General features: G+C 46.8%; 1 protein-coding gene across 1 annotated transcript in view; it reads left to right on the forward strand.

Moving 5' to 3' along the window:
* Window positions 1-19,444, forward strand: part of LOC311320970 (metabotropic glutamate receptor 8-like) — a gene marked incomplete at both ends in the record, with an annotated part of 311,989 nt that overhangs the window by 125,044 nt on the left and 167,501 nt on the right. The window contains one exon of the mRNA XM_084452837.1: window positions 5,644-5,860. Coding sequence (XP_084308963.1) covers window positions 5,644-5,860 — 217 coding nt within the window. The remainder of the gene's footprint in view (window positions 1-5,643; window positions 5,861-19,444) is intronic.

Below are 19,444 nucleotides of genomic sequence, written 5' to 3' on the forward strand. Positions count from 1 at the left end.
TATTTAAAACGATTCAGTTTCCAGCTGGGCGTCTTGTACCGTCTGCCCGAGGGCAAAAGCTGGAATTCGGTATGTAGAGCATGGGACGGGTCAGACAGTATACCCTGAGTCTGCCTGGAAACAGACTGCTCACACAAGGACTGGAGAGACTGGTGTTCCTCCCTCCCCATGACTTTCATGGCAGTCTGGACCAGGCGAGCAAGCTTGGATTTCAGCTTCACACTAAGGTTGCCGTACCATGCAGACATCCCATACCTAACAATGCTCTCTAATCCAGCCTGGTAAAATAGGAACATGATCTTCTTGTCCACCCCATGCACCCTGAGTCTGCACAGAAAGTATAATCTCTGCTGTAAACGAGAACATAAGCTTTCCACATGGGTGTTCCAGCTGAATGCATTGTCTAGATGAACACCCAGGTATTTATATGAGCAGACCTCAGAAATGGCTTCCCCTATATGATCACTGGGCTGTGGTCCCCCACTGCCCTGGGGTCCAGGATCATCTCCTGGGTCTTCTTTATATTGAGCATGAGGTAGTTGGCGTCACACCACTGCACAAACCTCTCTATCTCGTCAAGGTAGGCCGTAGGACTTGTGTCCTTATGCAGTAGGCCAAGGATAGCAGTGTCGTCTGAGAATTTAAAAATATAGTTACCAGGGCGGGTGTTTCTGCAGTCGTTTGTGTATAATGTAAAGAGGACTGGTGAGCTAACACAGCCCTGTGGGGCCCCTGTGCTCATTGATCTGGCTCCCGAAAGGGTACTGTTAACTCTAACACACTGGGTTCGATTGGTTAAAAATGAAGAATACCATTTGGTTATAAAAGGGTTAACACTCATCTATTTCAGTGTTGTGATCATCAAATGAGTCAGCATCGTATGGAAAGCAGAGCTGAAATCAACAAATAGTAGGCGTGCATAGGACTTGGGTCTTGGGTCATAGGACTTGGAGTCTTCCAGGTTTTTGATGGCAAAATGGGTGATGCTGTTAATGGCATCATCCGTGCTCCGCCCTTGCCTGTAGGCAAACTGAAATGGGTCTAGTTCTGATTTCACCTCTGCTTTTAGTGCACACACCATGTATCTTTCAAAGCATTTCATAACAATCAAAGTCAGGGCCACAGGTCTATAGTCATTATTTTCAGTCGGACAAGATTTCTTCGGAACTGGAACAATTATAGATTTTTTCCAGAGGGCAGGGACAGCATGTGAGTCCACCGACCGCTGGAAGATGGGGCACCATGCTGGGGTTAGCTCTTCTGCACAGGTTTTTAAAAGAAAAGCAGAGATGCCATCTGGGCCTGAAGACTTCTTTGTGCATGTACCCCTGAAAAGCGACTGAACCTTGAGTGGGTCAACTACCATCCTGAGGCAGAAATAGTCTCAAGCACATTATTACATTCCGAAGAAAAGTCCTTCGTTTCAAACCTAAGATAAAAATCATTCAACTCAAGCTTTTTGTAGATCATCAGTAGTGGCGATGTGCTTCTTCTTTGTGTTCATATTCGTTATCACCTTCATAGAGTTCCATAGCTTATTAGAGTCCCTAGAGGTAAAACTTTGCTCTATTATTTCCTTGTGATGCCTCCTTGCATCCCACAGTAATTGGTTAAGCTCCTTTTGCACTATTTTCAAACCTGCCCTATCTTTGTTCCTAAAAGCTATATTTTTTCAGATTAATGCAGTCTTTTATCTTCTTGGTTATGTAAGACTTATTGTTGGGATAAACTACAATTAACTTTTTAGTAACCACATTATCCACACAGAAATGAATGTAGTCTGTTATTGTCTCAGTGGCTTCATCAACTTCTAGGTCGAGAAAGATGTCCCAATCTGTACAAAGAAAACATCCCTTAAGTGTCTCAATGCTATCTTCCGACCATACAGTAACCGTCTTGGTCTGAGGTTTACTGCTTTTAAACACTGTCTTGTAAGATGGAATTAGGTGGACAGTGTTGTGGTCGGAGTTAGATAAAGGGGGCTTTGATTTGGCAGAATAAGCATTTTTGATGTTTCCGTTGCATTTATCTAAAACTTTATTGTCACGTGTGTCACACTTAACATACTGTTCAAAACCAGGGAAAGACAATTCTAGTTTACAATGATTAACGTCCAACAATATGAAAGTGGCAGCTCCGGGGGTCTTTTCCAGTTGCTGATAAACGCAGTCTACTATCCTAGTAGCAGCTCTCCCATTCCAACTGGGAGGAACATACACTGCGCAAATTATAATGTTCCCGAACTCCCTAGGGAGATAGAAAGGTCTCAGGGACAAACACAGCAGTTCAACGTCGGTGTTGCACACAGTCTCTCTCACAGTGTAGCTGCTGCACCAGTTGTCGTTGACAAACATACAGATGCCCCCTCGGCTTTTCCCCGACGATTCAGCTCTGTCCGCCCGGATGGGAGAGAACCCCTCTAGCTCGATCAGAGAGTTAGGAATATCCGAGTGGAGCCAGGTCTCCGTAATCACCATCATGCTCGATTCCCGGTATTCGAAGCACACTTTGGCATTGGTGCGGAGTTCATCAATTTTGCTTTTTAGCGACCGTGCGTTACAAAGTACTGGGAAGCGGTGGTCTGTTACCTCTCCGTTGGAGACGCTGCCTTATCCCCCCTCTTCTGCCTCTCTTCCGATGTTGCTTGTCCCTTACCGGCTGTGCTTTCAAAGCATCGGGCACCTCGGCAGGTAGAGTAGTTCCCATAGAGCGGAGTGACAGCAGAGCGTCTCTGGGGTATGAGAGCGGCATGCCCCCTTCCCCGCGAGGAAACGTTTGGCATGTTGTGAACAATTCCCCGATCATCAGCGCCAGAAGTAATCCTTGTGCAAAAGTCGCCATGGTAGTTTCACCCAGTGCACTTTACACCACACAAGTCAGACCAAGTCCATCAAACACGAACAGAAAACAACAAAAAAGAGGCAAAAAGCAGCAGCAAGAGTCCGGTCGCGAGCGGAGCAGCGCCACCGGATGTTTTCAACACAGTTTAGACCAGAACAACCTCTTACCTCACCTGTATAGGCCTTATTATAGTTGTAGGCCATCGACATACGGAATCATTACTATGATAAGCCTATAGGCTTGTGTCGTGTTGTGTTATCAACGTAATGTGGCTTTTATTCATAGGCTACAGCCCGTGATGCTTCTCAGGATAGCCTATAAATTAATTGGCCTACAACATAATATTATATTATTACACAAATGGGTCAATTCACAGACACATCCAAAGCAATGCCAACATTATTTCATGATTAGGCTATGGTGGCGATTGATTCCGTTTAAACTGTGGGACACATTGGAGGGTTTCTTGCAGCGACCAATGTATTTATTATTCAATATGTCATGCGTTTCGCAGACTTTCCCGAGTTTCATCCCTCTGCCATCAGAGTCGCGTTTTCCCCTTTCTCCAGAAACGTGCTTATCGTAGTTAAAGGAGGGTCGGAGTGTGCGTAGAGTTACGCACACCTTCCGCCAATTTATCGTTAAGCTCGTTTTTTATAAATACCGAAAGTTGCGTAGAAAGTTGCTCAGCATGGGTTACGCACGTTTTTGTACTTATGCAACGTTTATAAATGAGGCCCCTGGTTGTCAAAAACGAGCATTCTCCTTTAAATCAGGTTTTAACCAAGATCATGCCGCAAGATCTAGAATTGCATTTGATGTTTTTTCCACAACTAGGCTACAAGTTCCCTGTTAAAGGGGTCTGCGGTGGTGTAGCGGTCTAGTTCCCTGTTAAAGGGGTCTGTGGTGGTGTAGGTCTAGTTCCCTGTTAAAGGGGTCTGTGGTGGTGTAGCAGTCTAATGCATTGTGTTCCGGTGCAGCTGCCCACCAGGAACCGCTGGTCTCACCAGATCCAATATGTCCCGATCCCAGAGGGAGCAGCCTATTGGTCCACCGCTCCCCGAGCGTGGTTAGTTTCATCTTGGCTTTAGAGTTCGTCACACAACAGCAACCCTGCCTGGTGTTGGAATTATGGTTGTGAGCTGAGATGGTCAAGGAATTGTCTCTCCCTTTCACATTGCCGACCGGCTGGGTTGCGTAACGAATCCTCAACAGTTAGTAGGGTGTAACTGGACACTAGGCCAGGGTCAACTGGCTACCACATTGGATGAAAATGGAATGCAATCCTAAAATAAGTATATAAAATGAAATAAAATAAAATTACAGCTGCTATAGGCTAAAGCTGCTATAGGCTACAAAAAAGGTCAAAATTTCCCAAATCCCAAAGCTGAACTTCCCCATGGTAAATTTCTGGAAAGTTTCTGCTCCTTTGCAACCCTAGTTCCACTATACAGCTACCTCTCTTTCTAAACCATCACTCCTGTGGGTGGATGACAAGGAAACAACAGAAGGCAGTTTACAGTATGTGGATGCTTGGCTCCTGTCAGACTCAATTTACTTTGTTTCTAAATCAAATCAATTTCACCCCCTTCACTTCATTAGAGTTGTCAAGTGTGGAATGTTGGCCTTAAAGGTTTTGACAGAGTTACGGCACAAAGTCATGTACTTGGGTTACATTTTGAGGACTCCTCTGATCACAACTCTCTGGGATTGAGTGGGAAGTGTAATCTCCCAGGCATACAGTATGGATGACTGAGCAACTTGTTTAGAAAACACGGGGCCTCATCCACCAACTGTTGAAGCTTTTTCTTAAACTGCATGAGGTTTTCACAAAGACTCTGACATTCACCAGTGCTTTCTTATTTGGGATTTGCTCAAATAAATGTAAGAACATAATCTACGAACACTCAAGGACAATGTTTGTGCGAAATCATTGTTTATTGTGTTTTCTTCAAGTTGTATAATGTTATAGGATTGAAATACAATAATATTTGTATCATTTGTAATATCTTTTAATAATTGTTTTCATAAATTTACAAGGTGAGAGAGAGTGCTGTCTTTCCAGTAACAGCCCAATGTGCTGGTCCAGCTCAGATAACTCTTTGGGAATTCTTAACTTCTTCTTTTAAATATTTGTGTGATTTCTGTGTGTGAGTTCTGTATGATTTCTGTGTGTGATTTCTGTATGATTTCTGTATGTGATTTCTGTGTGATTTCTGTATGTGATTTCGGTGTGATTTCTGTGTGTGATTTCTGTGTGTGATTTCTGTGCGTGTGTCACAGGTGTCACTGCGTCGCTCGTCAGTATTGCTTCAACTACCCCACACGATCTCGGGTCCTCTGACCTGCCAACGTACATGACCACCCCTAATAAACACCACTACCAGCTACGCCATCGAAACGCTAGCGATTGGACTGACGGGACGTTTACCTATGCTAATTAGGAACAACTGGCGTGTGCTTTCAACTTACGTTAAGAACACGGGTGTCAGACATATCAGACATATCATATTTCTCTTATAGGACCACGGGTGTCACACATATCATATTTCTCTTATAGGACCACGGGTGTCACACATATCATATTTCTCTTATAGGAAGACGGGTGTCAGACATATCATATTTCTCTTATAGGAACACGAGTGTCAGACATATCATATGTCTCTTATAGGACCACGGGTGTCACACATATCATATTTCTCTTGTAGGACCTTTCTTGAGAACTTTTTTTTTTAAACCGCTGGAAGATATTGGTGAATGTCCGTTATCTCTCCATGCTGACACAGTGATTTCTCTTCCCAGATCCCTCAGATCAGCTATGCGTCTACCGCCCCCGAGCTTAGTGACAACACACGCTATGACTTCTTCTCCCGTGTGGTGCCACCGGACTCCTACCAGGCCCAGGCAATGCTGGACATCGTCACCGCCCTGGGCTGGAACTACGTGTCCACGCTGGCCTCCGAGGGGAACTATGGAGAGTCCGGGGTCGACGCCTTCGTCCACATTTCCAGGGAGTCCGGTGAGCTTGCTCTTCATGTTTTTGTCATCATTGTTATTGCATCTTTATTGTGACAAGAAAATGCCTGCTAAGTGAGGTCTGTAAAAAAACAAAATGGTGCTTTTGTCTTAAGATATATGAGGTCTGCAACGCGTGTGTAAAGAGGCAGTTCTATAGTGGAGACTCTCAACAAGGTGACAGTGATGGCTTCCTGTGTTGTTTTCTGCTCCTGTTCATTATAGACAGCTGTTGTTTTACACACACCAAGTAATTTACTGTTCATTATAGACAGCTACTGTTTTACGTCCGAGTAATTTATTGCTCTACAACCTTAACTAGACAACTGCTGCCACATTGAGCCTCCAGGATGTCCAATTTAAAACGTATTAGTTTGGAAGAATGGGTGGGTTTTAGCCATGATTTAATATATTGCAATATATATATGATATATAATAGAACCATGACCCAGAACCCATGCATTCTGCTGATGAATGGATGTAATGACAGCTAATGTAATTTATTCTCCATCTAATCACTAGTAACACAGTTGCTTTTTCTCTATGGGCAGTTTCATTGCTGTTGTTCTCTCTCTCCTTTCTCCTTTACTCACTCTCTCTCTCTGTCTCTCTCTCTCCCCATCTCTCTCTTCCTCCCTCTCTCTCTATCTCTCTCCCCTCACTCTCTCCCTCTCTCACTATCTCTCTCTCCCTCTCTCACTATCTCTCTCCCCTCACTCTCTCACTCTCTCCCTCTCTCTCCCCCTCACTCTCTCCCTCTCTCTCTCTCTCTCTCTCTGAGCCCCTGTGATGAAATTATTATTGCATATTTTGCCATGGCACAGACATGAGTCTGCACATTAATTATATTGTAATTGGTAAATTAAAATTCATAAGCCGTAACATGCTAGTGTGAGAGGAACAGCATGTGTGCGTGCTAGCCTCAGGCTAGTATAAATGAGCTGGTCTACAGCGTGCCAGGCCTGGGCAGCTCTGGGCTGCTTCACGGAGCAGTCGGAGACCCTGATTGGCCAGGCAGCCCCCCTACCTGCTTTCTACAGGTCACATGACTACATGGTGGATGTCTACCAAAACCACTTTTACTATCATACAATGGTTTACACACACACACGGTGATGGGGCACACACACACACGGTGATGGGGCACACACACACACGGTGATGGGGCACACACACACACGGTGATGGGGCACACACACACACGGTGATGGGGCACACACACACACGGTGATGGGGCACACACACACATGGTGATGGGGCACACACACACACACGGTGATGGGGCACACACACACATGGTGATGGGGCACACACACACACACACGGTGATGGGGCACACACACACACACACGGTGATGGGGCACACACACACACACGGTGATGGGGCACACACACACATGGTGATGGGGCACACACACACACGGTGATGGGGCACACACACACACGGTGATGGGGCACACACACACACGCAGAGTGCATTGATGAAATTGTCCTCTGCTCTTGACCCATCCCGTCGTCCTTCCTCCATGGGCAGCCGATAGCAGACAGTAGGCAGCGTGCGTGGGACGCGCCGGGGGACGCGCCCGGGGACCGACCAAGCGCTCCTGGCTTTTTTTGTCAGGGACAGACAGCGTTAGTCATCTGGTCTCCTGGATGTTTTTTGTATTGGGAGGAAACTCTTGCGAACACAGGGAGAACATGTTCCACCCAGAAAGACCCAGGAGAGGAGAACATGTTCCACCCAGAAAGACCCAGGAGAGGAGAACATGTTCCACCCAGAAAGACCCAGGAGAGGAGAACATGTTCCACCCAGAAAGACCCAGGAGAGGAGAACATGTTCCACCCAGAAAGACCCAGGAGAGGAGAACATGTTCCACCCAGAAAGACCCAGGAGAGGAGAACATGTTCCACCCAGAAAGACCCAGGAGAGGAGAACATGTTCCACCCAGAAAGACCCAGGAGAGGAGAACATGTTCCACCCAGAAAGACCCAGGAGAGGAGAACATGTTCCACCCAGAAAGACCCAGGAGAGGAGAACATGTTCCACACAGAAAGACCCAGGAGAGGAGAACATGTTCCACCCAGAAAGACCCAGGAGAGGAGAACATGTTCCACACAGAAAGACCCAGGAGAGGAGAACATGTTCCACCCAGAAAGACCCAGGAGAGGAGAACATGTAAACACACACAGAGAGACCCAGGAGAGGAGAACATGTTCCACCCAGAAAGACCCAGGAGAGGAGAACATGTTCCACACAGAAAGACCCAGGAGAGGAGAACATGTTCCACCCAGAAAGACCCAGGAGAGGAGAACATGTTCCACCCAGAAAGACCCAGGAGAGGAGAACATGTAAACACACACAGAGAGACCCAGGAGAGGAGAACATGTTCCACCCAGAAAGACCCAGGAGAGGAGAACATGTTCCACACAGAAAGACCCAGGAGAGGAGAACATGTTCCACCCAGAAAGACCCAGGAGAGGAGAACATGTTCCACCCAGAAAGACCCAGGAGAGGAGAACATGTTCCACCCAGAAAGACCCAGGAGAGGAGAACATGTTCCACACAGAAAGACCCAGGAGAGGAGAACATGTTCCACACAGAAAGACCCAGGAGAGGAGAACATGTAAACTCAGTTCAGTGTCTTTCTCAAGGACACTTCGGCACACTCTGGGATCGAAGCGGGTCCTTGCGATCCCCAGCTGGCTGCTCTTATCTCATGAGCTATGTGCCGCCCCATAACATAACATTGATGATACACAGCAATGCAGGTTGAAAATGAGGCACACTGCAGCTGTCATTCCTATGAGCAGTTCTCCATTGACAGTCCTGCTGATTGAGATTTTAGATTGTGCAGATTGTTATTGTGCAGATTTTTTGGGAGGAGTCAGCATCCTGTATGGTTGCACAGACTAGTTGACTACTGTGGCCACTAGGCGGCGCTGTACACAGCTAGCGACTTGTCTCGTGATTTTAGCTCAAGGTAGAATGACGCAGTCCTGTTTGTATCAAATGTGTTCTTCTCTCATGAATAAAGATCGTTCTTCTTCTATCATCACAGTCTATTATCTAACGCTTTTATCCAAACCGACTTATAATAATTGCATTTAATGTAGGAAAAGTCTACTACAACTTGCCAGAACCCATAAATGTTTCTAGCCAATAGACTTAAACATTTTCCCGGAGCGTTGAGAGAGGTCAGGGAAGAGAGGTCCACTCCCCTCATTGGGCCCCTGGGTGAACGGATGCTTCCCTCTGGGTCCATCCCCCCTGTGCTCTCTGTAAAGCACATTGTGTTGCCTCTTTATATGAAATATCCTATACAAATCAAGTTTAAAGTTTATTAAAAATATATTTAAAAAAATTTAACTCACAAGTGCATCTCCTTTCTAAAACAAGTGACTAAGAGCATAATCTAGTGTTGAAGGCAAAGTGAAGAATAGCAAAATAATCTAAAATAAAAAATACAATAGGTGATTAAGAGGGAGTATCGTGGTAGAACCTCTTGAAAAGGTGAGTTTTAAGCCTGTGGTGAAAGATGGGCAGCGACTCTGCTGTCCTGACATCAGTGGGCAGCTCATTCCACCACTGCGGGGTCAGGACAGAGAAGAGCCGTGACCGTGTTAATCGACCGCAGGAGCCTCGGAGTGACAGGGCTACCAATCACCCTGAAGTAGCAGAGCGTAGCGGTCGGGAGGGGTGGTAGGGTTTGACCATGGCCTGGAGGTAGGATGGAGCTGTTCCGTTTATTGCCATGTAGGCTTGTACCAGAATATTAAACTGGATGCATACTGCTACAGGGAGCCAGTGTAAGGGAACGGAGGAGGGAAGTTGTGTGGGAGAACTTGGGGTGGTTGAACGGCAGGCGAGCAGCAGCTTTCTGGACCAGTTCCAGAGGTTTAATAATTGACGCCGGGGCCCCAGTGAGGAGGGAGTGGTTTAATAACTGACGCCGGGGCCCCAGAGGTTTAATAACTGACGCCGGGGCCCCAGTGAGGAGGGAGTGGTTTAATAACTGACGCCGGGGCCCCAGCCAGGAGGTTTAATAACTGACGCCGGGGCCCCAGCCAGGAGGGAGTGGTTTAATAACTGACACCGGGGCCCCAGCCAGGAGGGAGTGGTTTAATAACTGACGCCGGGGCCCCAGCCAGGAGGGAGTGGTTTAATAACTGACGCCGGGGCCCCAGCCAGGAGGGAGTGGTTTAATAACTGACGCCGGGGCCCCAGAGGTTTAATAACTGACACCGGGGCCCCAGCGAGGAGGGAGAGGTTTAATAACTGACGCCGGGGCCCCAGCCAGGAGGGAGTGGTTTAATAACTGACGCCGGGGCCCCAGCCAGGAGGGAGTGGTTTAATAACTGACGCCGGGGCCCCAGCCAGGAGGGAGTGGTTTAATAACTGACGCCGGGGCCCCAGAGGTTTAATAACTGACGCCGGGGCCCCAGCGAGGAGGGAGAGGTTTAATAACTGACGCTGGGGCCCCAGCCAGGAGGTTTAATAACTGACGCCGGGGCCCCAGCCAGGAGGGAGTGGTTTAATAACTGACGCCGGGGCCCCAGCCAGGAGGGAGTGGTTTAATAACTGACGCCGGGGCCCCAGCCAGGAGGGAGTGGTTTAATAACTGACGCCGGGGCCCCAGAGGTTTAATAACTGACGCCGGGGCCCCAGCGAGGAGGGAGAGGTTTAATAACTGACGCTGGGGCCCCAGCCAGGAGGTTTAATAACTGACGCCGGGGCCCCAGCCAGGAGGGAGTGGTTTAATAACTGACGCCGGGGCCCCAGCCAGGAGGGAGTGGTTTAATAACTGACGCCGGGGCCCCAGCCAGGAGGGAGTGGTTTAATAACTGACGCCGGGGCCCCAGAGGTTTAATAACTGACGCCGGGGCCCCAGCGAGGAGGGAGAGGTTTAATAACTGACGCTGGGGCCCCAGCCAGGAGGTTTAATAACTGACGCCGGGGCCCCAGCCAGGAGGGAGTGGTTTAATAACTGACGTCGGGGCCCCAGCCAGGAGGGAGCTGCAGTAGTCCAAACTTAAACTGGGATTGCAACGGTGTCACTTGGAAAATGTAAACAATATGGCTGCTCCTGTGTAACCCTTGGTCACTAGAGACTTTCACTCCTGTGTAACCCTTGGTCACTAGAGACTTTCACCCCTGTGTAACCCTTGGTCACTAGAGACTTTCACCCCTGTGTAACCCTTGGTCACTAGAGACTTTCACCTTGCCAACTTGTCATCTAGTGTAGCCAGTTATACTATTAGTTATTGTAGCTGAGTATGTGATTTTAAGTCACTATAAGTGTTCATTGTATGCTTTAAGTAAAATGAAAACACACCAGAGGTAGACTACTATTCATTATGAAATAACAGGCAAACCACCAACATACACAGCTCCTTTTATTCACTTTACTAAAAGCATACAATGACCACTTATAGTTACTTATAACCAGCTTTTAATGTGTATCTGCCTATACCACAGGAATGTGCATTACTTTGCTTAAAGCACACAACGGCCACTTAGAGTAACTTATAATCACATTATAATGCATTATAATAGTTATTTGAATGCATTATAAAATAATTATAATGCTTTACAACTATGATAATTATAATACACTATGATCCTTGGGGGATCCTTTATGAGTACTTATAACTACAGTATAATAATACAGTTCTATAAACAGATAACACAGTAAATATATAATGCATTATAGACATAATCCTCCGTGAATGCAGAGACCACTCTAAACGTCAGAGTGTTAATAATACGGTCATAACCTTGTTAATAGGATAAATGGCGACTAGTTGACTCCTACATCAGTAGTGGTGAAACCATCCAGCTATCATTCTACATGCTGTAGCTGAGCTCTCACCTGACTGAATCCTCCATACAAGTACAGGGGCACCGCTAGAGATGTTGGGCTCTATGAAAGAATATAATATTGGGCCCTCCAAACATAGACCTCATTATATTATTATTAACGATAATAACAAACTAATCATAGTAATAATAATCGTCATCATCATCATCATCATCATAGTGGTCTATGGGGCCCCTGGCAGTGTAGGGCCCTTGGAGTTGTCCTAACCCCCCTTTACAGCTCCTCTGAGTAGCAAGCATCACAGCTAGAACAAGCCCCGCAGGAGGAGCAGGTGAAGAGCCACTCCTGTTTGTGTTGCTCTCCTGCGCTCAGCACCAGAGTGGGCTGCCGAGGATCTGCTGGAGCAGAGGAACATTCAACACTCACACATCTCCAGCTGCAACCTTAGCAAGGCCAGGCTCATCCCAAAGAAATACTGTGTTTGTCTGCCATCCAATTAGCAGCTAAACTAACACCATTAAACACAAAAACACATCAATAGTTGCTCCATAATGTCGCCTACACTTCTCACATAAATGGTATTAAGCATAACAATCTAATTTCAATAGTGGCTGCCCCTAGGAACTAACTCTAGTAATACTCCCAGCTAATTGAGCTCCCAACGTCCAATTAGATGTGATATTCAGGCACATTGCAGAACCCAGAAACTAAATAATCACCACCTAATTCTCTATCTGGAAAAAACTAAACAAGCAATGATCTGTGTCTGCTACTGAGCTGCCTGTCAGGCAGGCAGAGCTGCTCTCCATCACTGTGAACCCTGCACGCCATTACGGTGATGCCTACACAGTTAGCTTTCCCTGCACACAGGAACGCAGTCTCTGAATGGCATAAGCAACAGTAATCATGAGGAATGGATGCAATATGAGGTTTAAATGGTGCAGATTAATAATTAGGAGCGCACGGGGAACGAAAGACACCTCTTCTCTCTCCAGAACAGTGAGAAACAACAGCCGCACCTTCCGCCTTTAAATAGCTCTCCTTCATGAATATGATTCCTCACCATCTCTCTCTCCCTCTCCGTCTCGCTCTCTCTCTCTCCCTCTCCGTCTCTCTCTCTCTCTCTCTCTCTCTCTCTCTCTCTGTCGGTCTCTTTCTCTCAGCTAACGTGTGTGAATGGCATTGTTACGAGAGGCAGATTCATTGTGGTGTGCATGTTGGGTTGTGTTCAGGGATTCAGTCAATAGCACAGACGGAGTGGTTGTTGTTGTTGTTGTTGTTGACAGGGAGGATGCGAAACTGTTGATATACCTGAAGATGACCAGCACCCAGGCCCACCCAGCCCTGTCCTCTGTCCCACTAGAGCAGGAGAGACCCGGATCATGACCAGCTGAATAGTTTTATACAGCAGCCTAATGATGTGGAATGTCGACATCAGGCATAATATCCAGTGTTGACTATACAGATCTCCAGTAAGCAAGAAATGAGGGGTACAGTCAACTGAAATGAGGGGTACAGTCAACTGAAATGAGAGGTACAGTCAACTGCATCATGACCAAATCACACACAGACATAAACATATTATTCTAGCTTGGCACAAACCAGCAAACTACCCCAAACAAAAATATTCATACAGTACAAAAGCAAATGTTGAATGGTAATTGTAGAAGCACTGTTCTCCACACGCCACTGTTCAACTACAGTCTGCCGCCCAACTCTGGCTTTGATGGCCACGCCGCCCCGTCCTGCCAAGGCCAGACAGAGAGCCTGGGTGACGTCCGGCGCCGGCGGGGCTGAGGGTTGACTGAAGCCACTCTAATGGCCCCTTCACAAACACTATCTCCATGACAACAAGGACAGATACCAGCAGTGTCGGTATGCTGCAGTCAATGGAACTGTAGACAGACGCCTAGAACAGTGTGCTCTGTCCCTGGAGGACATCCCTGAAGGCCTCTTCAACAGTGTGCTCTGTCCCCGGAGGACATCCCTGAAGGCCTCTTCAACAGTGTGCTCTGTCCCCTGAGGACATCCCTGAAGGCCTCTTCAACAGTGTGCTCTGTCCCTGGAGGACATCCCTGAAGGCCTCTTCAACAGTGTGCTCTGTCCCTGGAGGACATCCCTGAAGGCCTCTTCAACAGTGTGCTCTGTCCCTGGAGGACATCCCTGAAGGTCTCTTCAACAGTGTGCTCTGTCCCCGGAGGACATCCCTGAAGGCCTCTTCAACAGTGTGCTCTGTCCCTGGAGGACATCCCTGAAGGCCTCTTCAACAGTCACGACAACCTTGCTGTCTCACCATGCAGCCAGAGCCCTAGAGACAGTGGAGGACAGACTGTGCTCTCAGGGGCTGTGCTGTGTGTACTGAGTATAGTGTACTGGGATTATTTCATCTAAAGTCAAAAAGGATTTGCCAAGGTTCGCACAAAAGGTTCAGTCTGATTTAAGAAAAGCATACCATTGCAAAAGGACCTCAGGATGAATCACAGAGTGGTTCATCCGAACAGAAGGCTCGTCTTGCACAGCCTTATATGTGAGCAATACACGGATGTGACGCTATCAGAGATTTGGTTGGCTAACCCATCTGTACACGTCATAATAGAGTGACGGACATCATCAACAGTGGTCGAGGAATACAGAGAAAGCGCGGTACACTTTGAATATAGACAATGGAACAATGGCCTAGGCCAAACGGGAAGTCTGAGGTGTGATCCTTCCTGTCATGGTGAGGACACCACGGCAGGGGTGTGTGTTATTACAAAGAAGAGAGGAAGACAGAGGTGCAGAGGTATGTGTTATTACAAAGAAGAGAGGAAGACAGAGGTTCAGGGGTGTGTGTTATTACAAAGAAGAGAGGAAGACAGAGGTTCAGGGGTGTGTGTTATTACAAAGAAGAGAGGAAGACAGAGGTTCAGGGGTGTGTGTTATTACAAAGAAGAGAGGAAGACAGAGGTTCAGAGGTGTGTGTTATTACAAAGAAGAGAGGAAGACAGAGGTTCAGAGGTGTGTGTTATTACAAAGAAGAGAGGAAGACAGAGGTTCAGGGGTGTGTGTTATTACAAAGAAGAGAGGAAGACAGAGGTTCAGGGGTGTGTGTTATTACAAAGAAGAGAGGAAGACAGAGGTTCAGGGGTGTGTGTTATTACAAAGAAGAGAGGAAGACAGAGGTTCAGGGGTGTTTGGAATGGCAAAAGGCAGGGGACTGGATCAATAGGTTTTAAGAACAAAGGCTGAGATCTGAACGGTTTGAGGCCAGGCCAGTTGTCTCTAAAATGCCATGACAATAGTATATAGTATAGTATAGTATAGTATAGTATAGTATAGTATAGTATAGTATAGTATAGTATAGTTTAGTATAGTATGGTATAGCATAGTATATTAGAGTATAGTATCATATCGTATAGTATATTATAGTATTGTATAGCATATAATATACTATATAGCATATACTATATATGGGCGTGGGGGGGTGACTGAAGCTCATCATGTTATACTACTGTCATGAGTCCCAGCCACTGTTCCCCATCCTGAGCCAAATGGAATCTCTTGCTAGGCTAAACAGAGAACAGAGATGCTAACCTCCAACGGTGTGGACGCTGTTATCGATATATTCTAATAATTAAGAAAAGAGTAGTCGAGAATGCCAAGGTTCATCTTTGTAAGTCCAAGCTGGTTACTTTTATTCCAAAGAGTTTGCAAAGTTGGGCTCTTGGAGAAGGGAAAATCCATCAAGAGCAGCGATTCTCATCAAAACTAGCATTATGAACACTGTGGGTGTGACCATGCATGCATATGCAGAATTTCACTAACAAATTATTAGTGAGTAGGCTAGGTCTGAGGGTCAACAGCTGAAGTGAACCTTTACAGAGATCAATGATAGAGGGAAGAGGAGGGGACCCCTGGTAAGGAGATGTTTTAAGGCCTGGGAAGCGGGGTCAGGGCAATAAACAGGAGACAGCTGCTCACTTTATAACACACAGAATTCACAGTGTAGATTTCCTATGACAATGTCTTGAACAGGGAATCCACTTATTTGAATGTATCTATTACAACACCTCTCACTGCTAACCTCCAACGGTGTGGACGCCTCTGACTGCTAACCTCCGATGGTGTGGATGCCTCTCACTGCTAACCTCTGACGGTGTGGACGCCTCTCACTGCTAACCTCAGACGGTGTGGACGCTTCTCACTGCTAACCTCCGACGGTGTGGACACCTCTCACTGCTGACCTCTGACGGTGTGGACGCCTCTCACTGCTAACCTCAGACGGTGTGGACGCCTCTCACTGCTAACCTCTGATGGTGTGGACGCCTCTCACTGCTAACCTCAGACGGTGTGAACGCCTTTCACTGCTAACCTCTGACAGTGTGGATGCCTCTCACTGCTAACCTCAGACGGTGTGCCTCTCACTGCTAACCTCAGACGGTGTGCCTCTCACTGCTAACCTCCGACGGTGTGGACGCCTCTCACTGCTAACCTCAGACGGTGTGGACACCTCTCACTGCTAACCTCTGACGGTGTGGACGCCTCTCACTGCTAACCTCAGACGGTGTGGACGCCTCTCACTGCAAGGCTGGCTGCAGGAATGACAAGAGTAAACCTTTCCGAAGCGCTGACCTCATTGACAGGAATAAACTTAAAGGGATTAAAAAACATTTACATAATATCATGGCAAATGGAATTTAGTCTGTTGTTCAGAACCACACCATTTGAACTACCGTTCATTTGTAAAAAGCAGAACCGCTGTATCAAAATGTATTTTCAATTAATAATTTCCCCAGACAGGAAATCTTATTAGGGTTTGATTCAATATATTTTCCTCCCCTTGCTGCCATTTAGTTTGAAACTTTACTCAACTTCCATATCCACTGTCTCCTAACTCCAGGCCTACCTGGTGTTTCCACTGTCTCCTAACTCCGGGCCTACTTGGGGCTGGCTGGATCAAACTGTTTCTATGGCAACCACCCCCCATGACAGATTGTGTTGTTATAAACACTGCAGAATTGGAAGGGACCACTCCCCCTGGACTGCAGGGGTCAACAAGGCCCTGGAACATACCACAGAGATCCACGCGTGTGCCCTGGAGATGTGGGCGTAGTAGCAGGAGATTGTTGACGTCAAAGGTAGCTCAAGAGATTGTTGACGTCAAAGGCAGCTCAAGAGATCTGTAGACCTGGGATACATCTCAATAGTCTTAGGTGGCTCAAATGCCGTCAGCTGATAAGGAGTAAAGAGGGTACAGGGAGTGAAGTGACACTGCCCCCCCCCCCCCTCAACCATAGTGCTAGTACTTCCCCTGGGGGCATGTTCCCCAAGACGGACTGGGATCATTCATTTTGATGGATTATTGTTTTGCCATGAGTTTTATATTTATTTGGGTTGGTGTCTACTCATAGTGCAGCACCTCTCCCTTGGCAGACTCACCTCTGAGGGTCTACAGTCCCCTGATCAATTCCTCTGAGGGTCTACAGTCCCCTGATCAATTCCTCTGAGGGTCTACAGTCCTCTGATCAATTCCTCTGAGGGTCTACAGTCCTCTGATCAATTCCTCTGAGGGTCTACAGTCCTCTGATCAATTCCTCTGAGGGTCTACAGTCCTCTGATCAATTCCTCTGAGGGTCTACAGTCCTCTGATCAATTCCTCTGAAGGTCTACAGTCCTCTGATCAATTCCTCTGAGGGTCTACAGTCCTCTGATCAATTCCTCTGAGGGTCTACAGTCCCATGATCAATTCCTCTGGCCGCTGACATTCATCAACTCTCTGGCAAAACATATGAGAGAAAGAGTAGTAGCAGTAAACATAGTCGAGTTTCTCAACCAATTACCCCAGCAGTGTTTGGTTTCAAGGTGATTATGTCCATAAAGAATAATAAATTATGATGGATAGTGTTCCATCCACACAAGGAGGTTCTGAATACGTCATTGCTTTTCATAACCTTCCATATAGCCAACGCTCTGTACGTGACTATTTAAAGTAAAGAGTAAATTACTTGACTGTGACTCCATACTACAGTACTGTGAATGACTTTGGTTAATAAGCAATGTGTGTCAAGCATCAGTGAGGACTGATGTAGTTGGAGCACTACCCAGACGCTGAGCCTGCAGTGTTCTCTGCATGGTGTACCCATGGTGTACCCATGGTGTACCCGTGGGCGCTGTGACAAGACACTCATCTCACCATACGATACACGATATTCGGTTCACATTTTTACAAAGCTTGAATGATGAATATGACTGAGGAAATATTTTTTTTATTTGAAAAACACAAAATGCTAAAAAAAAAGCTGTCATTTGCCCTATAGTTACATTTTGTAATGTTTATATAGAGCTTTTCTGGGTACCCAAAGTCACTTTATATGAGTAAAAAAAGTATTGCATTTCAACGATGCTTATCACCAGATATCACATTTTGATATTGCAATATCTCATGGCACGATATTTCATCACACCCCTATTAACGACACGCTTGACTGGCATGGAAGACTGGCCATACAAAGACCTCCATCTAGACCGACCATATAAAGACCTCCTCCACCTAGACCCACCATATAAAGACCTCCTTCATCTAGACCGACCATACAAAGACCTCCATCTAGACGGACCATACAAAGACCTCCATCAGGTCCGACCATACAAAGACCTCCATCTAGACCGACCATACAAAGACCTCCTCCACCTAGACCGACCATACACAGACCTCCTCCACCTAGACCGACCATACACAGACCTCCATCTAGACGGACCATACCAAGACCTTCTCCCTCTAGACCAACCATACCAAGACCTTCTCCATCTAGACCGACCATATAAAGACCTCCTCCACCTAGACCCACCATATAAAGACCTCCTTCATCTAGACCGACCATACAAAGACCTCCATCAGGTCCGACCATACAAAGACCTCCCCCATCTAGACCAACCATACAAAGACCTCCCCCATCTAGACCAACCATACAAAGACCTCCTCCACCTAGACCGACCATACACAGACCTCCATCTAGACGGACCATACCAAGACCTCCCTCTAGACCGACCATACCAAGACCTCCTCCACCTAGACCAACCATACAAAGACCTCCTCCACCTAGACCGACCATACAAAGACCTCCATCTAGACCGACCATATAAAGACCTCCTCCACCTAGACCCAGCATATAAAGACCTCCTCCATCTAGACCAACCATACAAAGACCTCCTCCACCTAGACCGACCATACAAAGACCTCCTCCACCTAGACCGACCATACAAAGACCTCCATCTAGACCGACCATACCAAGACCTTCTCCATCTAGACTGACCATACCAAGACCTTCTCCATCTAGACCGACCACACAACAACCTCCATCAAGCCCGACCATACAAAGACCTCCCCCATCTAGACCAACCAAACAAAGACCTCATCCACCTAGACAGACCATACAAAGACCTCTATCTAGACCGACCATACAAAGACCTCCTCGATCTAGACCAACCATTCAAAGACCTCTTCGATCTAGACCAACCACACACAGACCTCCTCCATCTAGACCGACCATACAAATACTTCCCCCATTTAGACCGGCCATATAAAGACCTCCATCTAGACTGACCATACAAAAACCTCCCCCATCTAGACAGACAAAGATCTATCCAGACTGACCATACAAAGACCTCCATCTAGACCGACCATACAAACACCTCCATCTAGACCAACCATACAAACACCTCCATCTAGACCGACCATACAAAGATCTCCTCCATCCACACTGACCATACAGAGACCTCCTCCATCTAGA

This window comes from Borostomias antarcticus, assembly GCF_949987555.1.
Source record: "Borostomias antarcticus genome assembly, chromosome: 18".
Lineage (NCBI taxonomy): Eukaryota > Metazoa > Chordata > Actinopteri > Stomiiformes > Stomiidae > Borostomias > Borostomias antarcticus.